General features: G+C 46.5%; 1 protein-coding gene across 4 annotated transcripts in view; it reads right to left on the reverse strand.

Moving 5' to 3' along the window:
• Nucleotides 1–611: 611 nt before the first annotated feature.
• Nucleotides 612–19,807, reverse strand: part of CORO1C (coronin 1C) — a 74,341-nt gene continuing 55,145 nt past the window's right edge. For 3 of the 4 annotated variants that reach the window (XM_054996104.1, XM_054996102.1, XM_054996105.1), the window contains exons 4-11: nt 13,738–13,867; nt 10,118–10,299; nt 9,152–9,271; nt 7,191–7,295; nt 3,901–4,046; nt 2,586–2,643; nt 2,247–2,492; nt 612–1,137 (exon numbers count right to left, since the gene is read on the reverse strand). In XM_054996104.1, coding sequence (XP_054852079.1) covers nt 1,018–1,137; nt 2,247–2,492; nt 2,586–2,643; nt 3,901–4,046; nt 7,191–7,295; nt 9,152–9,271; nt 10,118–10,299; nt 13,738–13,867 — 1,107 coding nt within the window. In that variant the 3' untranslated portion in view covers nt 612–1,017. The remainder of the gene's footprint in view (nt 1,138–2,246; nt 2,493–2,585; nt 2,644–3,900; nt 4,047–7,190; nt 7,296–9,151; nt 9,272–10,117; nt 10,300–13,737; nt 13,868–19,807) is intronic. The other variant, XM_054996103.1, reaches the window with a different exon arrangement.

The raw sequence follows: 19,807 nt of genomic DNA on the forward strand, positions 1-19,807 counted from the left end.
TAAATAAACCTTAGTGACCAAGACAAGGCTTCTGAGAGAGGCATGGTTGTGCAAGCTATAAACACAGGGAAGGAAGGAAGGAAGGGGGGACGTCCCAGCAAGTTGCTCAAGAGCTTGTAAAATGTGTCCTTGATGCTCCAATATCATATTCTTAAAACCTTATTACCTAGGTGATAAACAGAATGTCTGAAGAAAACACGCAGACCCAAAAACCAGCAACCACCACCACATGCCAAGTTGGGACGCCATGAAGATTAAAGCCGAAGCAAATCATGGCTGGCTAATGGGAAAGCACGACTTCAACAGGCAGGCCTGGGGAAAGCACTCCGCTGCAGAGGGAGAGGCGGGGCTGTGAGCCACGGAGAGGAGGGGATGGGGATGCGTTTCAGAAAAGTCAGCAAGCTCAAGCCACTTCAGCGCTGGGCCTTCCCGGCCGTCTCGCCCCTGCTGCGTTGGGACTTTCACTACAAATGTTCAACGGTAAAAGATTTCTGGCAAACCCATTTTGTTCCCTGAATGGCACAAATAAAACACAGAGACACAATTCTTTAGATTAAGAAAATCAAATACTGCAAAATGGTAAAAGAAAAAATAAAAAAGCTACTTCTGGATTTTGGCAACTTTGAAGTTTTTAAAAAAAAGTACTTTAAAAACAATGCAGTAATTGGTCCCAAATCCTGGGAAGTTTGCTAGTTTGGAAAGGCAGAAGGACTGGCATTCAAATCAATTAAGCAGGTTGTAAAAGCAGCACTTTTGGCAACAGCCACATGACAATTATCAGGAGCAAAACAATAATCTTTTACTAGAAAGAGGTTGGCTTTGGATCGTCGGCTTCTGCTGGCGCTTGTGAATTTAGGAGGAGAACCGAGTGCTGGCTGAAATATCCAGGTCGCAGTAGTGCTGGGGAAACGGAACGTCTTCCCAAGGGCAGTGTCTCTCCCCCGGCCCTCCCTCCACAGTCCACCCCTCGCTCACACTTCTGCCTCTTCCCCTCCTCCGCTTCCTCCTGCTCAGCTCTCAGACTGCAATCTTTGCCATCTGCTGTTCTAACTTGGAAATGCGCTCGTCTTGATGGGTGATTGTGTCTTTTAGAGATTTCAGCTCTTTCAAAATTTCATCCAACTTGGCTTCGTTTTGCTAGAACAAAGAGACAGAAAATTAGCATCAAAATAATGGGAAGAAACAGTTAAGTGGAGCAAAACAAAACCATTCCTTCCCGCCAAGCTGGCTGGGCTGCCAGGGGGTTTACCGAGCCTTGACAAAAGCAGCAGCGTTGCTTGGACGGAAGGGCAGGGGAGCTGCTGAGCCACAGAAGGTGCACTTTTGCCCCAGGCATCACTTACATGAATCCTGCTGCCTTAAAACATGCACTAGCAGGGGCAGGCCAAGAAGCAAGCCATGCTGGCCTAGGGATGCGAGTCCCACTCGGAGCATGAATGGCTGTGGGACTGTCGCTTGGGGATCCACCTTGGTCAGACAGTGCTGCTGGAAGGAACCTCAGGTAACGGCTGTAGCCAGAAATGCCTTTTTATCAACTTTGGCTGATTCACCAGCTACGCCCCCTCCTGGAACAAAGAGATACCGCTACCATCACCTGTGCCTCAGTGACTGCTACATCAGACGGCTGCCACACGCTCTGTGGGGGGCTGCCTAGAGACTCCATCCACCTCTGCTCAAGGGTCAGCAGAAAGAGGCCCATCACTCTGGTGCTTCCCCAACTGCATGGGCTACCCATTTCTTCTCCAGTAGCCAATCAGCCCAAAAATCTGAGTGGGAGTTAAGTCATTCTGAAGGGCAGTATATAAATCGAATGTTATTATGTGATGTTATAAAGCGGCTCCCAGGGTGCTGACACTGGGCATTCAAAAGCCACAGGGCATGTTTGGTGGTCACCCCAAGCTAGCGGCAGGCCTTCCTTCTCCTCTGGCCTCTTTTCAGGGGCAGGTCAAGCCAAGCACTTGGCACAGGAAATCCCATCGTTTACAACCAGACTATCTCACACCGCTGCTGATGAATGAGATTTGTGAGATGTTTTAGAAGATGTTAAATTAATGTTAGGGTTGTACTTTTTCCACTATTTTTATTTTAAACACTGTGAACGGCTTTGAGAACTTGGCAAAAAAGCTGTATAAGAAATATGACAAATTCAATGAATAAATAAAATTCCCAATGGAACTAGGGAAATGAGGAAACGTGACGCCACAGACCCCGAAGGGTGTCACAGGGTGTCACCTGGGTCTACTCACAGGATCTGGGCTGTCCGCTGCTTTCTTTGGGGTGTTCATGAGATCGCTCTTCTTGTTGGCCGCCAGCTTGTTGTCTAAGAGGTTCTTCTTCACCACCTTGAGATCCCTGTTCTTGCCCGGAATGTATCCATGCTTCAAGGAGATGAGGATGGGGTCTGCATTCTTGCCCTCAAACCACTCCTCAGCTTCTACAGCAGCCTCTGGTCCCGCCGTATCCGGATAAAGATCATCCTGGAATAGGTCGGACTGAGGGGGGAGGGGGGAGAGATGTAAGAACCCAGCTGATAAAAGCCCCAAGCCCTGGGAAGACCACCGGTTTGAAGGGCCGACAGCACTTACCTTCCGAGGGACGGTCATGATAATGGGCTCACACTTCCGCTCATGAAGCTTGAAGAATCTTCAAAAGGAAAGAAAAAGGACTCAGTGTGTTGGCACCCAGGCCTACCTTTCCCTCTAAAACATTCCTACTTACTGCTGAGGCTCACAGAGAGGATTCTCCCTTTCAAGAAAAAACAAGGAAACCGTGTATTTCTCATTGCATTACTGCTCCACACAAGCCTGGTTTTTTAAAATGATTATTCTGATACTAGGAGTGCTAGGGTATACGCTCAAGAACCAGACCACGTGTATGCAGGGGATTCGTATTCAGGCCACAATGCAGCAGCAGGCAGCGGTCCTATCTGGAGCAGGACTGAATCAAGGGCAAAGGAGATGAACATCTCCCAGACTGTGCCTTTTCCCTCCACAAGAGAAATAGTGCCTGGCCTTCCCACAAATGCTTGTATACCCCACATGGGTATAATTTAATACCCCCGGGGGGGGAGGGGAATTAAACGCCACAGGGCCCCTTGTAGCTGCTTTTTCCAGTTTAAAGGACAAGATGGCAGACATAGCCCCAGATCCGCAATATTCCCAGCAGGCAAACGGGTCTTATTTGAGCCTGGAGATACATGGCTTTCCCCACACATTCTGTATAAACTATACTTCTAACATTACTGTACGTATTACAAGTTGGTTTGTTTTTTAATCTTACAAATATGCCTTCCTGAAAAATGAAGTGGTCTAGTGTAGCCCACAACACAGGGCTTCCCTGGGCTGATTTTATAAGGAAAGTTTCATTTATGTACAGCATTCTTCTCAAACACACAGCCAATGAGCTCTTGGCTTGGGAGAGGAAGAAAGCACCAGAGCTAATAGGAAGCAAGCACTGTTCACTATTATACAGAATACCAAAAGGAGGGAATGCTTGGTAAAAATGACACGAAAATACGTAACCACAAAATACAGAAAAGAAATCCTGACCTTACCCCACCCCCGACAGCAGCATGCAGAGATGATACACGGAGTAGCACCACAGAATGAAATATTTCAGAAGGGGGGGAAAAGCCCCCACAGTTAATAAGCCACAACCAAACCATTCTCCTGTGCCAGAAAAGTCACTTGTATTATGCACAGCATGCTGTGTCCAGAAACCTTATGCCCGTACATCTTCTGAAACCATTCATAAAGGGTGAAGCATTGAGCCACCAGAAAATGCAGTGGCCGGGGGCTCTGGCCCCGACTCAAGGGGCTGGGTGGCCAAGCTATGACTTCTATGATCCCAGAGCTAGCGAAGGGAAGGCAGGGCTTGGCCATCTCTGGCTTCCCTTCCTACCTGGCTATCTCGCACTTGTTGACATCAAGGCCCCTCTTCGGCATAAATCCCATCCCTCGCTGTGGCTCCTTGCTGCTGAATGTGTTGAGGTAGTGAACGTAGGGTGACTCATCTGTAATCTCAAAGTAGCGGATGCTGCTGTCACCCTGAAAGAAAAGAGGCAGGCAAAACTAAGAGGCAGGCATCAATGCTTCCTAATGCCTGGATGGGCTTCCCTCGGGCAGACACATGGGGCCACCCTGGAATCTGAGCGCATCCACTGGGCCAAGGCCCTGCAAACCCCCACCAAGAGCAGCATGCCTGATAAAGGGGTAGTTTGTCCCCTCTGGCCCCTTCAGAGAAGCCCCAAGCAGACAGAGTCCCTTTGCCACATATCGCTAAAAGCCAGCAGCCACCCCTGGACTCCTGACAAGGTTCCTCAGTGAACGAGTTTCCCAACCCCATTTATAATGAGGTCAGCCAACATTTTGGCTTGCCTAGTGAAGCTTGATTTTCAAAAAACACCACAGGGAAGGGCCAAAGCATGAATGAATCTCATCCCCCATGGGCAACTGCACAATCCGTAATAGATATCGTCTGAAAAAACATTCTACATCTATCAGGTCCTGCCTACGACTGTTCCAAAGCACTGCTGTATACAGGACAGTTAAGGGATGTGGCATTTCCACCCCAGAAGCAAGAAGAGGACTTGTTTTCAAATGCCACAGCACCACTGAACAGCCACACACACAATACGCCGACGCAAGGCATCTGTGTAGTGCCGCAATGGCATCTGGAATTTCCGTCAGCAGGGGAGGGGGGCTGTGGGCAGAGAGCCGCCAGTCATGACCCAGGCCGAGCCTCTGGCTCCCTGCAGATTCAGGTACATAAAGCCTGGGAATGGCCAGAGGCGGGAAGCCTTCGGGCCAGAGCCAAAGGGCTTGTGGCCTTGATGGACCATCCTCGGTGGATACTAGACCACCCTAGGATGTAGCCTCCACTTGTTTAGACAGTATTTTGTTTAAATTGTCTTGGTGCTTTTCGTGAGCTGTTCTGGGTTTCCACTCTAAATAAATAAAATGGTGCAAGCAGCAGATCTGTTAGTTTTTCTTAGGGGCCCAGACAGCCACGTCTGGCTCCCAATTTGCTTCCAAGCCCAATTCAGGGTGTCGGTATTGACCTGTATAGCCCTATGCAGCTTGGAACCAGCATGCCTTAAGGGCCACCTTCTCCCACATGAACCTACCCAGACACTCCAGTTATCTGTGGAGGTCCCGCTTCAGGTGCCCCCACCCTCTGGGGTTAGATGGGTGGCAAGCTGAGAAAGGGCCTTCTCAGTCACGGCACCAACACTTTGGAACTCCTTCTCCAGGGAGATTTGTATGTCGCCCTCTACTGCTGTCTTCTGCCAGCAAGAGAAGACTTTATTTGGTTTTATTATTGAGCCTCCTCCCTGTTTTGTATTTGAGTGTGTTTAGGAAATTACTACTACTTTAAGTACTTCCTAGCAGGGGATTTATGCAGCAGCAGAACTCTTGCTTTCTTTTGTCAACAGCTCGCAAGGGAAGGAGTCTAAACAACAGTACAAATCCACTACCCCTCTGTGAGCCACGCAGAAACAATGGAAGCTGCTCAAAAGCACATCAAGATGTCGTGGATTTTTGTGGCGCCTCCTGTGTCGGACCAAGGCTGCTTAGGCCAAAGGAAGGTGCTTCCCTCAATGGCTACCAGCCATAGAGACTAAAGGGCATTTCTGTTTTGGACGCTAGTGGGCAGGAGGCAGCCTTGGCCTCTTTGGCCCTCCAGGGTAACCAGCTGGATGCTGGACTAGATGGACCAGCGGTCCAATCCAGCCGGGCTTTTCTGGTGCTCTTCTGCTGCTGTTAGCAAAACAGATAGATACCGACACAATACCAGCCACAAACAGCTCAGCTTGACTTGCCTGTTCTACCCATCTGATCTTCTGTTTCTATCCAAGTTATTTTTTTTTTAAAAAGAAGCCAAAGACAACCATACTAGTTATGATTTCCAGAAGCCCAAGATAGGGAGAGCAAAATGAGTTCAAAAAGTTTGTGTGTGGGGGGGGGGGGGGGGAGATTGTAAATGTTGGTCCTTTGATCTCTAATAGGTTCCATATTAAACTATAATTTTCATATTCCTTCTTAAGTAAATGCAGACCATTGTTAGATGGTTGGAGAATTTGGAGTTTTGCAGCACCTACGCACTTCAGGGGAATTTCTGCTTCCTCGTGCTGTCTTGTTCAGGAAAATCCTATGAATCGATGAAGCTTCCTTCGACACAGTCAGACCCCCTTGCCACCCCATTTAAGGCTCTGCAATTAACATGCCACAGTGCTCTGATGCCAACAGGCTGAATATATTCAGCCACCAGCCTGGCCTATACAATTTTATGGTCAATTCAGAGGGAGTCGAGTATTGCAAATAAACGGTTTGAGACTTCTGTTGATACAGAACAGAGTTTGTTCATTTTCTTCTCAGAACATTATCCATTCTTTGTTTACAGTGCATAACTGGAGATGTGAAGCTCTCATGCTCACTTTTTACATATTCAAGGTGGAAAAACTTGACTGAAGAGAATGATTCCCCCACAACTAAAGAGGTGGAAAGCCTCTTAACAGCAGTGCTATTTTCAGGAGTATTCACAGGACACAATTCTTTTCTGTTCTACTCCCATTTCTCCCCACTTTGCTGTGATCTTTCCAAAACCTGGGTGGGTACAATGCTTTGGGAAAGATCACAGCCAAAGCACCTTTCAACACTGTGTGGGTGGGGAAGGCATCCACTTTTGTAGGTCTACCCACACCAGAGCCATTTTCTTTGGCTCAGCCTTCACAGCTGCCATTCAACAACCCCTCTATACACATGTCCCACAGGATTTTTTTTTAAGAAACCAGGAATTGCTAGATCACTATACTATCGTTATGTTCTACTGCAACAATATACGAGGTCCTGCTTTAATTTTTTGAAGTAACTAGCCCTTTTTTGTTCTGGAGCTGTTGTAAGGTGAAAAATGCAGAACGCACCTTTTCACTTATAACTTCAAAACGAAAGCAGCAAGAGACTCACTTTTTTTATTCCTGCAGTGCAGGAAGTGTTGGTAGCAGAAGGCTCGTGCAAGGAGGTGCGAGGAAAACTGCTTTGTGAACGTTCTGCTGCAGAATGCCTCTGCATTCACAGCTGCACGGAGAACTGCCTTCAAGTAGAAGCAGCCCAGGTCGCCTTCGTGAGCCATCCGGGCCCAATCCCCCTCCTCATGTAATTGTTCCAACCAGCACCGCAGTCACTTCCTACCTTTCCACATAAGTAAATAATGTTGGTGTCTGGGTCATAGAAAGGTAACAACACCCCATTGCTAGTGTCCATTTCATGGAGGGCGATGGGCTCGTCCATATTTTTCTGCAAAGAAAAAAAAGGGGACTCATTTATTTTTTTTAAAAGGACAGTCTGACAACCTATCTAAAATTCCTGCCTTATTCAGAAAAAAAAAGAAAAAATCCTCGCTTGAACTGAGAGAAGTCAGCTCAGTTCTTGACTTTCTCAAGCAAGACTGCTGAAATCTTTAGCGAGAGATGCAAAAAGTCTTGAAAAGTTAAAGAGCGCATGCATCCAGAGCTCAAGGTTCAGGATGGACTCAGGATAGCAACAGATGGACATTTCTGCTTGAATCAACAGCTTCAAGTGTAAGCATCAGCACTTCATTAACAAAAAGGTAATGTTATGCTGAACAGCCCTAAATGCTTGATGCTAGTCATGAAATGTCTGCCTCAACAGAACTGCCTTTTCCTACTAATAAAACATGCTCTGGCTAGGACTCTGGCCAACCCTCAGGAAATAGAAATACCAGAGATATAATACAGAAAATAATAAGAATGGCTCCCTATGTGCCTTTGTCCATGATTGGTCAGGATCACAGACGAAGGAAGGCAGACTCTGAGGCTGGAAATATAACTGTCTGTGTAAAAGATTAATGCAGTTTGTAAGAGAAGCATCACTCCACATGGCATATGCACACACTTCTTTCACCTCAGGGTTCTGAAACAGCCCCAAATCCTGCTAAGCCGGTTCATGGGAGAAGTGATGAGCACGCATGCACGCACTGCAAGCCACAAGCCCTCTTTCAAATTGCCTTCAGTGCTCTGAAAGAGTTACAATCTGCCTCCAGCCTAGTGAACACAGACTGCAGCCTTAAACTGAGGCTCAATCCAGATTAGACTGAATTGCTGGTGGACAGTGACACAAAGCTGCTCAGGGACTGTGGAGCCAGCCTGTCAAGGCACTTGCACTACCCATGAAGGAACCATTTCATAGCTTGGGGATACTGCTGGCCTACATTTGGAGGTCCAGGTCTCCTCAATGGCACTCTGGGTTTTTTACCAGCTACAGCTGGTTTCAAAGCTACTCTGATTACATGCAGGTTACATTACTGTAATGCACTCTACGTGAGACACCTTTGAAAATGGTCTAGAAGCTTCTGCTCATCCAAAATGCAGCAACCAAGCTACTGCAAGGGGCTGGATACAACCCAGTGCTGGCAGATCAGCACCTGCTGCCCACTCGTTTCAGGGCACAATTCAAAGTGACATTTCTTACCTTTAAATCCCTAAATGGCTTAGGGTCAGGGTACTTGAAATAATTGCCTCTGCCCATATTCTCCTGCCCCTCCTATCAGTTCAGATCTGCCTTACAAGCCCAGCTCTCTGTTTCCCTACCTTCAGAGGTAAGGCAGGTGGCAACCAGAGACAGGGCTTTTTCAGTAGTGGCACCTCGTTTTTGAAAGGCCATTCTCCTGAAACTCGCCTGGGACCTGCATTGCTTTCTTTAGGTGCAAGGCCAAAACATTTCTGTTCACCCAGGCTCTTAATTAAGGAGTTGATTTTTAAAACACTATTTTAGCCTGGAAACTGTTTTCTGTACTCTTTTTTTAAATGAACTTTGTTTTTATACCGAGACTTTTTAAATGCTGACTTGCAATTAATTTTAATGTTTTTTAAATTGTTTTTATGTTGTAAGCTGACTTGAACAGGTTCCTGGAGAGACAGCATAAACATATACTAAGCAAATAAATAAATACAGTTAGGGAAGCCTTCTAAAATAATTTTTTTTGGGGGGGATGAATAATTTATTTCCTAAGGAAGTATCTTTTGAAACATCTGCAGCGGGCAAGGCTGAAAAGTGCACCCATGTGGAGGGGCCTCACTGCAGGCCTGTCTGTCCACTAGTGGAGCACACTCATTGGCAGGACCGGGCCTTACTGGGTTCCAGAGAGCGAGCTGTCTTTCACTCATGCGGCTAAACCCAGTGGTGAAGACATTCCCATCAGAAAGGAAGATGGCTCTCATGGGCCGTGCTCCTTCATGCGCTCTCTCTTTCTCCTGGGGAGAAAAAGAAAGAGTTGTAAATAAGCTGTTACACTCAGCAAGAAAAGTAATGACCATTCACATTATGTATCTATGACCCCCCAGAGGCTATTCCATCTTATTGCTATTCTTTAAAGATTCCAGCTCAACGCAGAGCCTTCACATTGGCTAGACTTAACTCCTTCCCCTCTAAAGTGCTTTCTGGTCATTTCTCTGGACTCCCTTATTCTGAACGAGTTTGTGACTGTGGACAAGGAAAGTTAGAGACCTTGGATCATATAATAGTTTTTTGCCCTAAGTGGAGTAAGGAAAGAGAGAGATTTATTATTCCTATTATGTTAAAAGAAAAGCTTCCCTTCCTTCCTTGGGCAATCTCAGTGTTATTGTCTGATAACTTTCCTGACAATCAAACCTCTGCTATAGTGGCTTCCTTTTCAGCCACGGTGATAAAGAAACAAAATCTTCATGAGCTTAGATAGTTTAAAGTGATAATGACGAGTTATGTCTGTGTGAATTGGGTATGTTCAAGTGTACAGTTCATATTTTGTTGGTGTTTGTATGGCTTATGGCTTCGGCCGGAAAAGCAATAAACATATTATTATTATTATTATATATCTATGTCTTTCTCTCAGTTTTCCCAGTGAGATGTAAAATAAGCCACACTGTCATATTAAGACGGCCCCATCTCATTGCTTCTAGGTTCTAGCATGAATTCGATATTGAACTGACCCAATCTAATCCCCACATCCAGACAAAATCACAGTAGATATGATGCAATACAGCTTAGGAATCTAGGGCACAACAAACTTTGTTTCAAGCAAAACCCGACTCTCCTTGGCAAAAAGTGCAACATATACCCACAGCAACGATTTCTTGTTTCCGGGGGTCGATTATTCGGACTTTCTTGTCTTTGGAAGCCGTGCAGATAAGGCTGCCGTTCCGATTCCAGCTCACATTATAGATCATGTCCTGGTGCATGTCGTCCAGGTTTATCAGCGGCTCACCAGTCCCCACGTTCCAGATGATTATGGCATTGTCGCAACCTGAAAGAGGATAAAGTCAGCACTGCGGGTTTACAAGGCAGTGATCACATTCGCATTTTGCCACGGAAAGCAGATTTCCTCATGCCAGTCCTCTTTAAAGAAGCAACAGACAAGGGACTAAGAGCTTACCTGCCTCCAGGCTGGCCATCAGACCTCTTCAGTAGTGCCAACAGCAGAAAAAATAAAGCATTCAACCGTGTCAGCCTTTATTCAACGGATACACAACACAGTCAAGGAAGAGTAAGGCTAGATCAGACCAAGGGTCCATCTAGTCCAGCCTCTTCACCTGAACATGGGTCACCTACAGACCTGCCTTCATCCCGCCCCTCCGCTCCAGAGCTCAGTGCAGTGTGCCTGGCTGCCCTTTCCTCCGTCGCACCCTCATGACAACTCTGGAAGTTAAATTAGACTGTGACCAACCCAAGGCGAGTTTCATGGCTGAACTGAATCCTGGTCCCCGAGTCCTACCGTGCCAGTCTAACCAGTACATCACAGCAGATACCGCTGGGAAGCATACAGTCAGGCCACGCTGGCAGCAGGCTTTCCCTCTTACTTGCCACCAGCATCTGGCAGAGCACCTCTGGGCACCAAGGCTTACTTTGGTCTCAACACAGCCCAAGGAAGACCCTCCCACACCTAGTGAAGAGGACTCCTCCTCGGGGCCAACTTAGGCTGGTGCGGGAGCTTGCAAATTTTGAAGCAGGAACTTCAGAAACTCAAATGTGAGATTGTTGGTCAACTAACCAGCATATGTAACATGTTGTTAAAACTGGAAAGTAGCAAATGCCACATCAGTTTTTGAAATGGGGTCCAGAGGGGAGCCAGGGAATTACAGACCAGTCAGCCTGACATCTGTCCCAGGTAAATTAGCAGGAACTGTTATTAAAGAAAGAATTATTAAGTGCATCGAGGAACAAAGCCTGCTATGGGGAAATCAGCATGGCTTCCGCAAAGTGAACTCTTGCATTAGTAACTTTCTGGAGTTCCTTGAGAAGGTTAACAAGCATGTTGATAAGGGCAAACCAGCAGACATGGTATACTTGGACTTCCAAAAGGGAGTCTGACAAGGTACCTGCCCTCACCAAGACTGCTCGGTCACGGGATGATAGGCTGGGTCCTCTCATGGATTCAAGATTGGTTGAACAATAGGCAACACATGGGCAGTTCTCCCAATGAAAGGAAGGAAGCAGGGCCCGGTGCTATTAATTTGTTCAAAGCTGATATGAACTTGGGGGTGGTGAGCAGTATGGTGGCCACATCTGTAGACGATAACCAAATTATTCAGGATGGGGGACGTCAACAAAGACTGTGAAGAGCTCTAAGAGGACCTTTCTAAATTGGGGGAATGGACAACATGGCAAATGCAGTTCAATGTGTAAGATGATGCATATTGGAACAGAGCCTCCTAAATTTAAATGTACGCTGATACAGTCTGAGCAGCCCAGGACTGAGAGGGAAAGAGGTCTTTGTGGATGGTGGTGGCAAGTTTGATTAAAGTGCTGATACGATGTATGGAAGCAGAAGAAAGACAAACTCCATGTTGAGAATTATCTGCTTAAAGTGACTAAGGGTAGTTAATGGAGATGGAGATGAACTTAATTACAAGGTAGTATTCCTTGTCCATATTATGCTGGTCTCCATTTTTTTCACTGCCCTGATCACTCCGTGGGTTGCATGGAACGCTTCACTGCATTGCCTTCTGATCCTGTAAAGCTGGTGCTGTCTGTCTATGTTGTCTGCACGGTGGGTTCTTTGTACTGTGTGATCCTTCCTAGTCATTTTCAGCAGTAATCCATCCTGAGTCTTTTAAAGAATGGCAGACTTTAAAATGAAGTAAATGCATAATGCCCCTGTATAGATCTATGGTGTGACTCAATTGGAAGACTGGAGACAGTTCTGATTGCCATGTCTCAACTTTTTCTCCCTCTTCCATAATACTAGGGGCAACTAATGAAGTTATTGGGAAATACGTTCAGGACAGACAAAAGGAAATACTTCTTCACTGAATGAGTTATTAAACTGTGGAACTCACTGCCAGTGGAGGTTGTGATGGCCATGAACACAGATGGCTTTAAAAGGGAGTTAGACAGATGCATGGTGAGGCCCATCAGTGGCTACAAGCAGCTGAAAGGAACCTCCATCTTCAGAGGCAGTAACCCCCCTCGAGAAAACGTATGTGCTTAGCTACCAGCAAAGTTGAAATTTCCACCCAGAACAGCCAGTAATGAAAACTTCCATTTAAGCAGAAAATAAGAGGCTCTCAAGCAACACCTTGGTTAGCCTTCCCAGAAGCCCTCATGGAAGACACTGCAAGAGAATCACTGCTAAGGGGTTTTTTGTTGCTGTTCCAGGTAATGTCTGTTTCAAGTACGCAGGAGAAAGGAAATTAACAGCATCACATGGAACAAAATAATTTCTCAAAGCCAGTATGGTGTAGGCTTGGTCCTACAAGAATGAACACAGAGAAACAGGAACACAGAGCTGGAAGGTACCCCCAAGACTCATCTAGTCTGACCTCCTGCACAATGCAGGAAATTCACAGCTACCTCCCTCCCTCCCTCACCACCCCCACCCCCAGTGACCCTGCTCTATGCCCAGAGGAAGGCAAAAAACCTCCAGGATACCCAGACAATCTGGCCTGGAGGAAAATTCCTTCCTGACCCTAAAGTGGAGCTCAGCACTACCCTAGGCATGTAAGAAAGGGCCGTGAGAGCCTAGCACCAGCTCACCCCTTCGTGCCCTCCTTCTCTCAATCTGCGTATGTTCATACTGAGTCACAGAATCATCACTGCTGTCAGGTGGCCATCGAGTCTCTACTTAAATACCTCCAAGGAAGTAGAGCCCACCACCTCCGGAGGAACTGCTCCGTCAGGAATGTTTAGCCGAAAACTCTTTTGCTCTAATTTTAACCTGTTGTTTCTGGTCTGACCCGCTGGGGCAACAGAAAACAACTCTATCTTCTACGTAACAGCCCTTCATATTCGTGAAGAGGGATATCATATTACCTCTCAGTAGCCTCCTCTCCAGGCTAAACATACCCAGATCCTTCAACTTTTCCTCACAGAACTTGGACTCCGGACCCCTCACCATCTTTACTGCCTTCCTTTGGACATGATCCACCATGCTCAGCCATGGCCACGGTCTGAGGCAAGCCATTCTCTCTGCCAGAATTCCCCCTCCATCAACCAACACCAAATATATTGAGATAATAATACTGATTTGTCTTATAAATTGGTTGTAAAAATTACAGAAGTTGCATACGTGGAACTTATGGACACTCAAAAGTGCCATATAAACATTAAGTATCACTCTCACAAGCATTATGCCCGAAGAGCCACAGATACAGAAAGTGCTCCTTAGACCCTGTGGTCAAGCTGCCAGTTCCATGGCAAGGAAGCTGGGCAAATTCTGTTTACTACTCAGGTGCCTACGGCCTACCTGCACTTAGCAGGACATTGCGGGCAGTGGGGTGCCAGGCTACAATGCCCACTCTTTTGGAATGACCTTCTAAGACGACCACAGGCTCCGTCAGTGAAAGCGTGAGTCCATTCTCTGGGATCTGCCACACCTACAAACAGGAAGGGGAAAATATTAAATGGAATGCAGTCAGTTTCAAAAAGGCAGGTGCTCAGGGGGGTTATATGGCTCTCCCCCCCACCCCTTGATTTTACCCTCACAGCCGCATCCTGACATTGCTTAGACATACTAAGTCACCTGATAAGCTTGACGGCTGAGTGGGGAACTGAACCCAGGCCTCTCCAGGTCTTCTAGTTCGGCGTTATAATCTATAAACATTTAACAGATCACTATATCACACTGGCTCTTGCGTGCTGCTGAAGGTTCTCATTAAGGTGCTTGCTTCAGGACCAATGAATCCAGGAACCTTCTTTCATGTGAACTATTTGCTAAGCTGTGCCACTGTATGCTTACACAGTGAGATCAATATGGCCCTCTCCCAGACCAAACATACTATCCCAACAGGGCCGCCCATCCTCACATAATCTATGACCCAAAGCAGCTCACGTCATGCACTAAGTCCGTGCTTGCTGGAACTGCAGCACTAAGAAAGGCCTGACCTCCATCAAGCAGCCATCTTCCTTTAATAGCTCTGATGGAGAGGACAGAGAAGAACGCTCCGTTTTACACCCACATTCAAGATCTGGTTGACTGCCAGACGGCATTTGGTGCGCGGTGGGGGAAGGATCTGCCTGCAACGGGAGATTTGCACCCAGAGAAAACCTCACTCCGTCCTATTCCTCCCTCACCCATGCCGTCCAACGGAGCTGTCCTCTGGGAAAGGCATGCTCTTGAAATCATGACATACAGCAAGAAATAATCTTAAAATCTTCATTAGGATTGTTATTTAGTTCCAGCACTTTTAGATTACTTTTAAAAAAAAACCAAAGATGTTTTCAAAGTTGAGAGCTGGCATGACATCATGGTTAGAGTGTTAGAGACCAAGGCCTGGGACAACTGGGCTAGAACCCCTGCTTTGCCATGCAAGCTCACCAGCCGACCCTTGGCCTGTAACCTAGCCTACCTCACAAGATTGTTGTGGGAGACGTGCAAAAGATCTTAAAGCTTAAGTTTGTGATGAACCTCAAAAATATGTTACTAAATATTTTTACCAAGTAATATTACAAAAATACATAGCAAACTATTTAAATATAATGGTGACTGCAGCAAGAGTAGTATTTGCAGCAAAATAGAAAGCAGAATAATCTCCAGATCTGACAGAATGGAAGAACAAGTTATGCATCAATAGCAAAAATAACATCTTGTATACACAACAGACCAATTCGACAATTCCAGGAAAAATAGAAAATATTTTTAAATTATGTAGCTGAAAACTAAGAATAATTAAGAACTATTATTAAATATGATGACAGACGGAAAGATATTTAAATAGAAGTAGAAGATTAGGAATCTATATGGGCAAGTTCTACATCGGTATATGATTTAATGACAATTTGATTTAATTGATAGTAGTTTTGCCATTATGTTTTTAAAAAAGTTATTGTGGGGATAGGGTGAAGGAGAGGAGAACAATGTGATAAGCCTCTCTGGGTCCTCATCAGGAAGATAAGTGGGATATAAACAAAAAATAAGCATAAAGCTGTATACAATACAAACAACGGATAAATATCAAAATGGCAAAAGCTAAAAAAAAATCAAAATCTATAAAATGATTCCTAACGAACAGAAGAGGAGCAAGCGGATTAACAGTGCTTTTAAGAAGAGATGAGTTAATGAAGAGACACCTCCTGGGAGTCTTCCCTGTGATCCATTATTGGCCAGCCCTGCTCTTGGATCAAAGCTGGCCTACATACAGCTGAGAAAGTCAAACGTTGAGGAAGCTTAATTATCTGACGGCAGGTGGCAGCAGAACCACTAGCTGCTTCTACTAATTATCCTATTGTCTGAGGTGGGTAGCCATGTTGGTCTGTAGTAGAACAGCAAGATTCAGGTCTTTAATGTGCTACTGGACACATATCTTGCTTTCCTATTGTTTGTTTCTGCAGGAGGATTATTACAATCAGACACATAACAATTTACTCACAACATGGAAATACAAGAAAGCCCAACCACACTGTCCAAGGTAACTGGAGGTAACGGACATCAGGTAACTGATGTCAATGTCCACTGCAGTTTTCTCACACTGACCCCTGAAGCCACACTGAGACCACTGGCTTGGAACATGCAGATCTGTTCCACAAATGGTAGAGCTTACCTCAGGACAGGAAAGAGCCCTCCCTGTCAAGCCCGTCGCAACAGAGGAAGTCTCCTTGTGCTGGGAGAAAGGCCACCATTAGAGGAACAGATCTGCAGGATCCAACATCTATATTCAAAGCAACGCAGGCAATTTGACAACAACCCCCAAATGACTGTCAAAGCTGAAGAGGCTGCAGTTGTCCCGGAAAACCTTCATCCTTTTCACAATAAGCAGGGCTACAAAAAGTCACAGACACCTCAAGACTTGATGACGGCATCTCCAAAAAACTAGAAATGTTTCTCTTTAACTTTGCTTCTAAGGGAACCTTAAAATGCTCAGTACACACTTCTAATACGTGCTATTACTGGACTAAGAAGCAGCGTCAAGTAACTGTTTTTACCTTGTTTTATTACAATGATCCTGACCATATGCCCTGTTTTGAGCAAGCCATGGGAGCTCCAGAACAGGACTGGCTCACTCTTCAGTGGGCAGCCAGCACCATTTCTCACTGGGCACCCCCCCCCCCCCGAAATAGCAATGGCCTTGTAGTTTGGCAGCCGTCAAACCAGTTTAACTCCAATGCATCAGAACTCAGCCTCGAATTCTATAGCGCAACTCCCTGGGGAAAGGTATTATTCAGAAGCCACCTCCTGCAGAAACAGACCATTCACTTCTTAAAGTGACACTTGAGACTTGGGACTGCCTTACACTGACTGGCAGCCAAGGGTTCTCCCCAGTTCTTGAGCTGCCTGCACCTGGGGGGGCTTTCTGTATGCCAAGCAAGTGTGCTCCCAACGGGCCACAGCCCCTCCAGCCATGCAGTGCCCTGTCTCTGGCCAGCCATTTAAATGCAGACACCCTCTAAGGTTTAATGCAGATTAAACCTTAAATTAATAGATTAATTTTTAATCTATTAAAAATCTCAGAAACTAAGCAGAGTCAGCACTGGTTACACTGGGATGGGAGACCACCAATGAAGTCCAAGGTTGCTATGCAGAGGAAGGCAATGGGATACCCCCTGTGAATGTCTCTTTCCTTGAAAATCTTACGGGGGGGGCCGCTGTAAGTCAGCTGCAACTGGATGGCAAGCGTGCGCGCACACACAAATTCACAAAGGTTTGGGGCCAGGAGATCCTTCAGATTAAAACTGAGTTATCTTGAACTAGCCATTGTGCACATAAAAACATCCTCCAAGTCCCGTATGTAGTTTCATCAGCTCAAGAGTGACTGAATTAAAAACAGCCATATGGCCTACAACAGAAGGAGAGAAAGAAAGTCCAGAGTTTTAACACAGGAGCAGAGACATTTAATTGGATTAGAGAGAAGAGGGAGCGCGTGTTGCAGGACGTGTTTCCCCCCAGGTAATATATGGTGGGGGTTACACACAGCGTCACAGACGTTTCAATGAAGGGATGGCATGGGCATAAAGGGGCAGAGATCAGGCAAGACAACAGCTCTGATGATCTTTTCATAGGGTGTTAAAGGAAGGGCAAGCAGAGGATTTCCAAAGTATAGCCCGAAGAGCAGGATGCAGGACATCCCAAATCCTCTGTGGCAAGGGGGCTGAAGAGTATGGGCCCCCCCTTTATTCCCTTGGAAGGTTTGGTTCTCAGGCCAACCAGCCACAACTCTCCCTACCTGTAACATTATAGTAAGCTCTTAACATCCAGCCTGATGAAGAGAACGGGAAAACATAAAACCTTGCACGCTATTTTGTGTGACTCTAACAAAGTTAAGAGTTTTGTGTGGTTCTAACAAAGATCTTTCACATCACATACTGCCTGATCCTTTTAGCTGGAGGTGCTGGGGACCGAACACAGAACCTTCTGCATGTTGAGTCACAGCTCCTCCCACAAACAGCCTGCTTCCGCTTCCTCCAAATGCCAGCTGCTGGAATCAAAACACTTTATTCATAGTTTGGAAGGCACCGATCATGGTTTGGAAGACCAAGGAGTCACCCTGGCAGGCTTTGGGGGGAGGGGGTGGAATTACATGGACAGGGGGAGAAGGTGCAACTGATGAGAACGGCCTGCTCCTGCACCACCACCCCTGACCTCACCTCAGGCAGGGAAAGGACTCAATGCTGGGAGCCTCAGAGTATGTGGAAACCTGGGAAGGTAGAAGATTCCTTGGGTAATTGTGGCCATGCCTATTTTAGCACTAGGTTTGGCCCAGTATGTTAAACTGCGCTCAGAAACCAACAGGCAGACAATGCTGTTGTTTCAGCACTTGTGTTATGTACTCCCTGTGGCGCATTCCTGTAATTTACCATGCAGACGTATTTTTTGAAATTGAAACTTCCTTCCAAATAAGTCTCCAAAAGCACACACCCCATAAAGTACATTACAGTAGCCAGACTGGAACTTATCAAGCCAAGTGGCCCTTTTCTAGGAGCAGGCACAGTTAGCCTAAACAGCCTTAAAAGTGCACCCGGCTGTGGCTGGCTCAGCAGCACCAAAAATCCTTCAGTGGGAGAAGAACTGTCCCGGTCCAGAACAATGAAGCCTCCAACTCTGAGATCATTCAGAACCACCGTTCATGTGTCTATCTGGGCTGGGCTGGTCCACTCATCTCCATCCAGGCCTTCAGTGCTCTCAGAACAACCACTCTCTCCTCTGGTTTCATTCAGAAGGAGAACCGAGCTGAACGTCATCAGCATCTTCATTCCTTCTCTGGACAAAACTCTCCCAGCCGTTTCACACAGCTTATGAAAAGCATGTTGAGACAAGATGGAATCTTACAGAACCACACAGGGCAAGTTCCATGGGATGGAGCAGCAGGTGCCTCCCCTCCCTTTCTGGGATCCACCCAGCAGGAAGCAACAGAAGTGCAGCAGTGTGGTGCTTCCAGCTGCTGACCCAGCTATGCAAGCCAAGATATTGTGACTAATGGTATCAAAACCTACCAAGAGAACCTACGGGCTCACATCCCCCCTTCCCAGAACAGCTCTTCCCTAGGGCCACCAAGGCATTTCCACTTTCAAAGCTGCTCGAAGCTACACTGATAAAGATCCAGTTCAGGGGCAAGCACAGGCCCACCAACAACACCCCACCAAACCATTCAGCTCAGCATGCAGGACAAATCCTTCTGCCCAAAGGCCAAGGCTCTTGAGGTGCTGGCAGCGCTGCTAGGGACCCAGCTTGCTCTGAGTGTCTGCTCCCCCTCAGTGCATCAGGGTCTTCATAAGGAGATGTATGTCCTTCTGGCACTCAGACCAAAGGTTGTTTGCTGCTGACCTAGAGAACTGATTTCATCCAGAAGCCCCATAGAAACACGGCTACAGTCCACTCTCTTAGCTCACTTTTTTGCCACATCAGGCTGGCTGGAGGAAAAGCACTCACCTACAGGACTCTGCACTCATATGCCACATCACTGGTTTGCCCAGGGGGGAGTCCATTTTAAATGAGCTGCGCACAAATGCAAAATCCAATGGGTGTGTGTTTTCTCCTTGGCCAGTACTATGCTTAAACCGCCCCTACTTTGTTCGAGAAAGGCAAATTAGAGACTAGTTGGTAGTAACACAGGTCCAAGACATCCACACTTGGGGGCGGGGGGGGGGGGGGAGAAGCCTAACAATGGCCTCCTCCGAGGGGTCGGAAGCTATTCATTCCCATAAGGAGGTATAGGTCAACCCTTGGACCAGGCTAGCCAGCCTAATTCCATTGGTTATGGCAAGCCAGGAAGCACATGCGTAGAATCCACATGTTTGGTGAATGTCTTCAAGAACCGTCCTCCTCCTCAACTGAAATTCAGGCCAAGCAAACTGCTTATGTCCATTCTGAGTGAAGAGTATGC

This window comes from Eublepharis macularius, chromosome 13, assembly GCF_028583425.1.
Source record: "Eublepharis macularius isolate TG4126 chromosome 13, MPM_Emac_v1.0, whole genome shotgun sequence".
Lineage (NCBI taxonomy): Eukaryota > Metazoa > Chordata > Lepidosauria > Squamata > Eublepharidae > Eublepharis > Eublepharis macularius.